General features: G+C 41.1%; 1 protein-coding gene across 1 annotated transcript; it reads left to right on the top strand.

The window, feature by feature from the left end:
- Nucleotides 1-1762: 1762 nt before the first annotated feature.
- cndp1 (carnosine dipeptidase 1) lies at nucleotides 1763-9658 on the top strand (the record flags this gene model as incomplete). The annotated part of the gene is made up of 11 exons (XM_079164591.1): nucleotides 1763-1873; nucleotides 2826-2969; nucleotides 4168-4330; nucleotides 5074-5162; nucleotides 6797-6994; nucleotides 7137-7221; nucleotides 8049-8209; nucleotides 8301-8465; nucleotides 8591-8732; nucleotides 8955-9102; nucleotides 9580-9658. The coding sequence occupies 11 exons, from the start codon at nucleotides 1763-1765 to the stop codon at nucleotides 9656-9658; spliced, it is 1485 nt and encodes a 494-aa protein (XP_079020717.1).
- Nucleotides 9659-11135: the final 1477 nt, after the last annotated feature.

Genomic DNA, 11135 nt, shown 5'->3' on the forward strand with positions numbered 1-11135 from the left:
GGTTGCTGGCGACGAAGCATGGTGAGAGAGGGAGGGAGCTCTGGGACTTCAGGATATAGCTGGTCATCTTCGAACAGTTTGTTATCGGAAGGGTTGAGAAAGAGCCTTTGTATAAGTTAAGCGGTTGAAGATTTTGCTCGTCTGTCGCACGTCGTGTCGAAGCTGAGTCAAGAGGAAGTCAGTGGGTCAGTTGTGCTTAAATACTTGATGGTAAATGAGATATGTTCAGGGCATGGTCCTTGTTCCCAAACTAAGTTTATAAAACTTAATATCAATAACATTTGCTTGTAGATAAATAATTATAAAGAAAAGAGCTCTCCATCAAGCTACAGAATATGTGAATACTTGCCATGGCAACAAGTGATAACTGACATTAGCACTTATCTGTTAGTTTAATCTTCCAAACAACAAACTATGAAATATGCGTTGTCGGCAGTTAGATTGTCAAGATGAGAAAAATAACCGCTACCTGAGGAGCCACGTCAGCATGGTTGCGTCCAGTTATCTAACATTGTAGTTCCTTCAAACAACGTATGACGAAGAAGTACATCAGAGGGGATAGAGAAGTGGTTGGCTGAGTAAAAAATAAGTAGGAATAAGTTATGCATTATACACAACTGCTAAGATGACAAGCTAAATCGCTTAGAAATTGGAATACTGAACCCAGGCAAACTCAAACAGAGCAAACTCAAAGCAAACATGCACACAAAATTAAAGACCAAGTTGCGAACTTTGGGTTTTTGACCCCCGTTTACCGTTTTATTTTCACACGACTGTGACAAATCCGCAGACTCTAGTCCTGACTCACACTGGGACACATGGAAAGAGACCGGAAGTTTTTGACCAGGGACAATTTATCCAATGAACATGAAGAGGTGATGGGATTAAACATTTTCAGACTAACCTAATTTAGCAATACTTACAGTTAAGCTCAACCTTACAGTGCAGCACAATGGGACAATGTGGGAGGAGGGGGGGGGGGGGCTTGGAGATTCCAAAACACAAACAACTGGAATTTGTTCATTTCACCGTGCTGCTTTTGCCCCTGCTGAACCCCACTGTGCATTCTTGGAGCAGGATCAATAGATTGAGTGTAATTCTTGTGCCTGTCAGCGGAAAAATTGAATTAATTTGTCAGCAGTCTTGGCATGGTGTCAGGAAATGTTTGACCTCCCCGGCAGGAGTGTGACACCAAAGGGAGGGTATATAAATGTGCAGGCGCCGAAACGGGGCCACAGCCTGCCTGCAGTAGGAGACTGTTACACACACACACACACCTCCAGCAGGGACAAGGTAAGACAAAAGGCCATCCAGTGAGCGTACTTTTACTTTGAAATTCGGACTATTCATACTGAATATCCTTAAATCTAGATCTGCTGCGTTGCTTGTAAACCAAATAACATTGGGTTTTTGACATAACCTTGGAACTCTGAGAATTTTTATTTTCTAACATTTAATTTTTAACATTTTTATAAACTTTATAAACTAAACATTTAAACAAAAAAAAATCTTTGAAAATGAATACAATTAAATAAAGTGGTTAGTTGTAGCCCTAATGTGAAGTAGAGAGATCAAATGTTTAGTGGCATGTCGTCTGTTATCTTTGTGTTTGCATTGGGGGGATCTGGACTCATGACCTAATGTTTCTACAGCTCTGGATGGGTTTACCTTACTGGGGGAGTATTCTGTTGTACGATAGTCTCTGATGATGTAATACAGCCATCTGCTCTGTCAATAATTCACTTTCTGACTCCCCCAACAGATGAATCTTCCAGTCCTGCCCTCCATACTGCTGGTCATCTCTACTGTCCATGCCTTCCAGTATACGGAGCTTGCGCAGTACATTGACAGCCATCAAGAGGAATATGTGGAGGTACAAAAGAATTCTTCTTCTTCTTCTTCAAGCAATACGTTTAAGAGTCCAAGCACTAGAGATGTCCAATTTACACCACAGTTTGTTAGTCTCATAGAGCAACCAGATATGCTGTGACTGAAAATGATACCGCATTGATGTCAAACACACTCATGTGTTAGACTGCCATCTGTGATACAAATATAACTGACGTGGCTTTTAGAGTGTGTTGTACTTCTTAATTCAGCAACATTAATGAGTAAAGTGAGATTAAAGGGCTTTTCATTTCCAACATGAATACTTTTCTGTCATTTTTATCTTTAATAGAAAACCTTTTTTTCACTATTGTCCTCACAAAGGTGGTCAAATAGAAAAATAAAGCTGGGTGGACAATATTGTGTTTTTACGAAGATGTACAGAACATGATCATCTTTACAACATTTCACTAATATGGTGGCTTAAACACATTCAGCTTGTCTCAAGACACTGCAGGAGAGGGGCGCAACTTGTTTACACGCTTTAATGTTTGAAAAAAAACATATTATTTGTCTGCCTGAATATACCTGTATGATTGGTATACTTGTCATGTTTCACAGTTTGTGGGTTGGTAGGCACTTTATATACCCAAATGTATGTGCCAGAGCACTGAAAAGGTGAGTTCTTCATGATTTGTCCCCTTTAATTTGCTTATATTAAAGCAGAATTTTATTCAGTTGTCAGTGCAGTTGAGTCATTAGCCCCTCTCAGCCAAAAGGTGGCAGTATTAAACGCAACAAAAGGGCACATACTGTACAGCTTTGCCTCTTGTTTTGTTTTTATCTTAGAATGTTTGATTGAAACTGAATCAAGAACACATTTTAGACATTGGACCCTCGTAGTGTGCAGCAGTACAGAAGTATATCTCACAAGATGGCAGAAGGATGAGGCTCCCCGCTGATGTTTTGAATGATCTGTCTGCGTGTGTGTGCTTCAGGCCCTGCGGGACTGGGTTGCAATCGAAAGCGACTCCAGCAACGTCTTGAAGAGACCAGACCTGCACCGCATGATGGAGGTGGTGGCTCAGAAGCTGAGGCTCATGGGAGGAACCGTCGAACTCGTGGACATCGGAGACCAAGAAGTCAGTGACAGGGCCGACTCCACGCCTTAGTGAGATATTAGAGCTTTGCAATGTAATCATTGCCCTAATTGGTTGGTAAATAGTTTGTATTTCAAACAGCGAGCTGGGCTCATCAGGGAGGGCGACAGCGGGTAAACAAGCTGGTAACTAAAGGAAGTGGAGCGGTCAGGACTAAATCCATCCTCATTACGGACTAAGACACATGAAAGCTGCTTCCAAAACTCATTACACATTTTATGATGTTTGAGGTTCGAACGAGAGGTCAACATCCTCAGCTCCTCGCCACTAATAAGGACCAACCTAGCATGCATTGTTACTGCAGTATGTTGTCTAAGTGAAGAGTAAAAACAGTAGCTGATGACCCTTTGAGATAAATAAAAAGAAGGGTGCTGAGCAGCAGCACTTCTCTTTATGGAAGCTTAATGCGTTCGCTTAAGGAAAACATATTTGCCCTGTTTTTCAGAATTAACTAGACAGTTCTCATTTACTCAGTGGTGGAATCTAAGAACATTTACTCAAGTACTGAACTTAAGTACAATTTTGAAGTATACTTCTCCTTCAGCGTTTCAATTTGATATAATAACGTTATTTATAGAGCACCTTTTGAAAATAGAGTTTACAAAGTGCTTTGACAGACAAAGCAGCAGAAGCAAGGCAATACAACAACAGCTCAACATGAGGCCCAACAAGGGCTACTTTATACTTCTATTACACCACATTCTTTACTGAACTAAATTTATTTTTGTAGAGTTAGTTACTTCACCGATTCAGATTATTAATACAAAATAAAACCAACTAATAAGTTATGATGTATTATTATAGACTAAACTACCCGGTGGCATATAGCCTAGAGTAATTCAAATTAGCCCCACCTTCACCAGATTCAACATTAAAGTGATGAACACATTAATGCATCAACAATATAATCCAATAATAAAATCTATAATATTCTGAAAGGGCCACTCTGCATAATAAGTGCTTTTACTGTTGGATATATTTGAAATGCACGGCTTTTAGCTTTTTGATATTTGAGAAATATACACACAGATTGAGTTGATTGTGTAGCTAATGAAGTACTGGTTAGGTGGTATACAACTGTTGAAACACTTGTTGCACTTGAGAAAAGTGAAAATCCCAATAATTGAGGGACACTGCAGCAGTTTGTGCTGATGCTAACTCGCCTTTAAATCACCCGCAGCTCCCCGACGGGCAGACGTTAGCGTTGCCTAAAGTAGTGACAGCTCTGTTTGGAAGCGACCCAAGCAAACACACGGTGTGTGTCTACGGCCATGTGGACGTCCAGCCGGCGAAGCTGGAGGACGGCTGGGCGACGGACCCCTACAACCTGACTGACATCAATGGTAACAGCCTTTAATTAAGCTCCTCAGCACACCATGACCAACTCATGCTGTGCAAACATTGAACAAACTCACAAAAGTCATAGCATAATGTCATAAACGTCCTACATAGTCACAGGCATACTCATCTACTGGCATTCATTCACCTGCAAGAGTCATCTGCTGAAGAGGGACTGGCAAGATATTCCTGAGCTGCTCAGCCTTTCTGGCCATCTGGCAGCCATCTTGGTTTTGAGGAATTTGTGTTGCACTTACAACGGCTGGCCAGTGGATGGCAGTGTATGGCTTGATGCAGTAGGGTCCATTGTAGTGGCTGCTGTGCTACTTTTCAAAACCAATGCAAACACAAGCAACCGCCACAGACCTTCCTTTTTGTCAGCAGTGGATAGTTTCCCGCAGTTGTCAATGAAATTGTTCTGTTGTCATTATGTGACCTACGTATGGAACTTCAGTCATGTGATAACAAGTGGTTAGACTAGATAAATTCAATAATTTAATGTCAGATGTTGGTCAAATGTGCAATGCAAACAGTGTGTCCATAACTTCATAACATAGCATCCATAACGAAACAGGAAAAATCAACCACGCAACAAAACAGTATTACAAACATTTTTATATACACAGTATATATAAGCAGCTTTTCCGAAATCAATTTCACAGCTTGTTGTCACATTCTGTACTTCACTTCACGTGAGCACAAGTCTTAAAGCACACCCATACTTATATTATGATTCTTGTGCATGCAGGTAACCTGTATGGAAGAGGAGCGTCGGACAACAAGGCCCCAGTTTTAGCCTGGATCCATGCTGTGGGGGCGTACCGGGCCCTGAGTATGGTGAGAGAAAGTTCACAATACCGCCGTTGTATGGGGTTAGTTTTGCATTCCACAGATAACAGAATCAAATGTGTGAGTGGGGTGGGAGCTGCAGAGGCAATGTGACCTCAAGTGAGACCAAAGGACAGATTAGAGCGCTCCTTTGCAAATCGTCTTTACTTGAAAGCGCTGTAAATTGAAAGAGGGTAAACAGAGAGAGGCAAGATAGACGAGCGAGAACGCTAACACTATGACGGCCATGTCTATACTGCGTTAAATCTGCTTAAAGCAACGTACATTTTTTTGCAGCGTTCCAAAGTGTTTTAATATTGACATAGTTCAAATGTATTTATAATATTTTCATAATGTATTAAAATCACAGTTAAATGCAATATAATGTGATTTTAAGGTACTCTTAAGTGGTCATTGTTAGCTTTAAGTAATGTGATTTTTTTTTAAAATACGTTAAAATAAATCTTTACATCACTTAAAGGAAACGATAACAACTAATCTTAATTTATAATCAAGTCGTAAAGGATTATAACAGTGGTTATAATCATACACTTATTATGATATATAACAACTATGGAAATATACTATGATCCTTGCAAAAAGAAATCTGTCAATGACAATGCTGAAGTATTATGATTATTGTTGTATGATGGATATTTATGACATCTATAATTATAACACATAAGTATGTTCCTAAGGCATTATAGACATGGCCGTCACAGAAAGAGTTACTGCTAGGATGAACAGCATATCCTCAGGCTCGTGAGAGAGAAGAGCTGAGCTTTGGCCAGACCGACTTTGCAAAGTCACTGCATTTTTTTGCAAAGTCACTGCAGCAGTCTGTTCCCACCATCCTCGCTGCCATTTTATCTCGTGAAAAAAAACAACAACACACAGAGTTGAATATGCACATCAAAAGGCCTCAGCCAGATGCTGGATGCATTAAGGGAAGAGAAATTGTGTGTGTGTCGACTAGTTTCACACGTGGCTAATGGCTCGGGATTTTAGGTCTGCAAACCCTGCTGAAACATAACAACAAAGGCATTGTCAAAAATAGAATCTGTTGCAGACATAGATGTATACGAATTGGACGTAGTCATCGTGAAGTCACCCATTGGTTTGTGGACTGACGTTTTGAAGACTCGACTTCGGGCGATTTTGCCATCTTCATCTTGGATTACGGCGGTCGCCATGTTGTTGTATTTTTGCAGCCAATGAACAGAAGTTACCATATTTGGGATGCGAAGGAGTGACATGGAGATACCGTATACGTCTCTGGTAGTGGCAGCGACCTGTCAATCACAGTAAGCTCGCCCTAAAGCATGCCCTGCTTTATGGTCTGTTTGACTCTAAATGGACCATCATTTACTAAATGAACATCACGCTGTATTGAAGAAGACTTGAAACTAGAGATTGAGACCATAAACTCATGTTTACATAATATATCAACAATAAATCAAGTGAGAAGTTGAGTCATTTTCTCATAGACTTCTATACAATCGGACTTCTTTTTGCAACCGGAGGAGTCGCCCCCTGTTGGTCAGTAGAGAGAATGCAAGTTTTAAAACACTTCCGTTTGCACATGAGATTCTCCTCCAACAGCTCGTGACGGAGTAGCACTGTCTATCCCATCTGTCTACCAGGAGCTGCCGGTAAATGTGAAGTTTGTCATCGAGGGCATGGAGGAGACGGGCTCTAACGGCCTGGACGCCATGATCCTGGCACAGAGGGACACCTTCTTCTCTGACGTGGATTACATCATCATATCAGACTGCGGCTGGCTCAGCAGACGGCCCGCCCTCACATACGGCACCAGAGGCAACTGTTACTTCTTTGCTGAGGTTGTGTAGCATTACACTCAATCACAAGCACACACACAAAAAAAACACACAAATCCAAACTGAAACGTTTAGTTTCAAAAACATATTTCCTAATTCTTTGGTCACATGTGTGTCATTCAGCTCTTTCGTGGTGCATTTTCAGGTTCAAGGACCTAAACAGGACTTACATTCCGGTGTTTACGGAGGCACCGTGATCGAGCCGATGACTGACCTCATTGGCATTCTTGGTGAGTGTATATTTTAGGTAGTGCACGTTCATACATTCATTTATTAAGTCACTCACAAGAAGATAAGACACTGGACCAAGCCTCGACATAATGCCAGGTACCCACAGGGCAAAAAATTAGAATTCTATTTTTTAACCTTTATCTAAAACGGTAAATCTCATGACTTGCATCATCTCTTTAGGAAGACCTGACCAGAAAGGCAGGATAAGGCTAGCATCACTTTGCATATCTCCTATTGTCAACAAATACCATAAACAAAATAAACAATTATGTCAGCCCGGCTCTCAATACTTTCTGACTTCCTGACCCTGTCTGTGGCACTCAGCTCAAAGTCCACTGGTTCCTACTGAAGACATAAATCTAGTGTAACGTAATGTCACCACTCTGTAGGTGATGGTGAATCAAACCTACTACACCAGCTAATGGGGCACGGACCACACACCATCTTCTGTAGTTGGTAGTCACCAACAAAGTGTGCTACTTACTTACATTCACCTACAGCGGGAGAGATGTTGACCTAACGTCAAAGTTAAGAATGGTATGGTCCACTTTAGGGGTGTCTGATATCGCATTACAAGATTCTTCCAGCCATGAATATGCACAAATATATTATAATACTAAATGAAGACTACAGTTAAGATATTTAAATGTTTTAAACCCCTCGACATGTTTTTACATGACTAATATTTTGAGAAGAAATAACATTTTGCAATGGCGGTTGTATCTTACAGTAGTTTCTTCTTGCGGTTCCCAGTCGGTAGTCTTTATATGTTGGAAGGATGAGGGTTAAAATCACAACAAAATTCTTTTGTAACTTTTCGTCTTAGACACACTGATCAGCCCCAGCGGTAAGATCCTGATTCCAGGGATCAGGGAGGCCGTGGCTCCCCTCTCTGATGAGGAATGGAGAATGTATCAGGACATCCAATTTGACTTGGACAACTACAAGACCAAGATCGGTGTCAGCCAGCTCATGTACACCAATAAGGTCAGAATTATCGAAAACGGTAGAAATGATCTGCGTTAAAGGCAAGGTGGACACAACAAGATGCGTGATGGTCATTGTTTGTTTCCTGCAGGTGGACTTGTTGGCCCACATGTGGCGCTACCCCACCGTCACCATCCATGGCATCGAGGGGGCTTTCTCCGACCCTGGCACAAAGACCGTCATCCCTGCTAAGGTTACCGCTAAATTCTCCATTAGACAAGTTCCCAACATGGACCCCGCTATGGTCAAGAAACAGGTAAAACAGGATGTGAATTCTTTGCTTTGAAAAAAATAGCCAAATAATGCTGTTTTTTTTAGAACAAGCTAATATTTTTTTCTCAGAAGTACTTCTGCTCTTATCTTGTTGGTTTGATGCTTTAGGTAACAGATTACCTTCACTCGGTCTTTGCCAAACGAAGGAGTCCCAATAAGCTGAAAGTCACAATGGTGATCGGGGCGAAGCCTTGGCTGGCTGACACTCAGCATCCTCTCTATGATGCTGGGAAGGCTGCTGTAAAGAGAGGTACGGAACACACCATCACCACCAAATTCTTATGGAGGTGGTTTTCTGGTGTTGCCATTTATTACTGCTTTTGTCTTCTCTTTTATGACTCTTACATTGCTTTTATATTTCGTGTTATATGCCTATATAATTTGTTTTCAGTCCTTTGCTTTGTTTTAATCTGTGGTAGATAACTGAGTCATGTCCATTACACTATAATATGAAATGTCCTACCTTGCCCAGTTTTTGACATGGATCCTGATCTGATACGTGAGGGCGGGACCATTCCTATCGCCAGAACCTTCCAGGATGTGACGGGGAAAAGCATCATCATGATGCCCATTGGTGGCTTTGACGACGGGCTGCACTCTCAGAATGAGAAAATGAGCAGGTTTCACACATATTTCCTTTTATTATTTCATTTTTACAGCAAGTTTTAAATTGAACCTTTATTAGTTCATCTTGCCTGTTGGGTCTGTTGGAGTGTTAATATGAGCACAAGCTGCAGGAGAGAAGGTGTGATTTTATCAGTAGGTAAGATGCAGCCATGTGGACCTCCAGGGCTCAGGCGTCTTATCTTCTCTTAATCATCTGCATGAAATTAAATAATCCGATCACCTAATATTCACCGTTATGACTGCAAGATGATAGGGAATGAATATAATTAAAGGTAGACATGCAAAAAAAACAAAAGCAGAACAGGGACCATAATGGCATTGCTATGAACTATGGTGGACGTTTATAGAATATGATATAAATGAGATTTGCAGGTTGTTCCATATTTGCTTTTTTCTCTGAATGTCTCCATCAATGCAGCAGATTGTCTGCTTATTAAACCCTTGTCTTTTTTTAAACTTTTTTCTCTTAGGTACAACTATATTGAGGGAACCAAGTTATTCATCTCCTACCTGAATGAAGTATCCCAAATTAAGAAGACCAGCGTTTGATGTTTCATTTCATCATTAAATGAACCCCTAAAACATTCCAGCTACATGTGAGCTGTCAACGGCACAAGAATGGTTTTATATTTTCACTGTGCTTTTCTCTATCTTTCATCTATTGTTCTGTGTGTTGCCAAGCTTTTATTTATCTGCATCTGTAAAAGATCTATCTATCTAGTAAAAGCTGTACAATGCAACAATTGTGTACTCCTTTTAATTATAGAAAGCGTCAAAAATGTTCCTTGATGAGAGTTATTAATGACACAAAGACACAGATATTGTTCGTTCAGTCACAAGACGTTTATTTACCACTCACACATTTACAGTACTAAAGACGCTTACAGGAAAAGGGGTTTCAGAGCCAAGACTGAAGCTCTAGGTGGACGAAGCTGCAGACGGATGTGGTGCTGCCAGCAGTCGCTATATGTATGGACAGAATCCAACCATTGTCTTCCAAGACAAAGCCCTATTCAGCCAAATGCATATGATTAACTCTGCATTTGACCGTCAACATTGTTCAATAAAAATGTTGCAAAACATCTCAACAAGTAATGTAATCTCGAATTAGCTCTTATAAAATGGTGATGTGGCATGTGCCTTCCATTAGGCCTGTTTCTAGAATCAAGATCGTTCTTGGCCTCTTTTGCATCAGTCTGTCTTACTGTTGGTATTTCCAAGATGCTGACACGTATTTTAAGAAAGTGAGGTGAAAAAAACACTGAGCATCTGTGACATTGTGTGTGACTTCATTGGTATTTCAAAACACAGAAAATAAGCTTGACTAAAACATGTATTTGCAATGGACTGAAATGAGCACAAACATTATTACGCAAAGTTACGGCACACGGAAAATCCATAGTCACACTAGAAATAATACACAGAAACAGTATCCACTTCCTACAGCTACAACACTTTGCAGATAGCAGTTACTTACAACTTTCACTTGTGCCATACATCTCAGCAGGAAGCGGTGGGGAGGAACCCTGGTGTTGTGAAGAAGCCGTGTCTCGACAACTCAGCGGCCTGATTCACAACACCAGCTGACCCTCCCCACCCACACACACTCAAGGCACTGTGATGTGGTACGGAGGAAGGAGTTCATCTTCAGTGAGAGAAACAAGCCGCTGAAAAAGACACCATCCAGTGTTAACAGTTACTGATTTTATCTCAAGAGGGCAGCTGACACAGCAGAGCAACACAAGGAAATCAAATTCACCCACCTTATATTTGAACCGTTTAGATAGAGACCATGAATCAGCCTTATTAGCATTAAAAGTGGTGGACTGCAAACACGCACCTGTTCTCCGTAGTACATGTCCTCTGCTAACCGACTGCAGTGGTGGTGGAGGTGGTCAACAGTAAGACACACACCGACTGGACGCTCAGGGTGAGCTGGGACAGAGAGCAGCGTGGGTGCGGTACACGATGTCTCCACTGGAGGGCAGTTTGAATACAGCAGATTTTCTTCTCCGCTCACTCACTT

Source organism: Pholis gunnellus (assembly GCF_910591455.1).
Source record: "Pholis gunnellus genome assembly, chromosome: 8".
NCBI classification, from domain to species: Eukaryota; Metazoa; Chordata; class Actinopteri; order Perciformes; family Pholidae; genus Pholis; species Pholis gunnellus.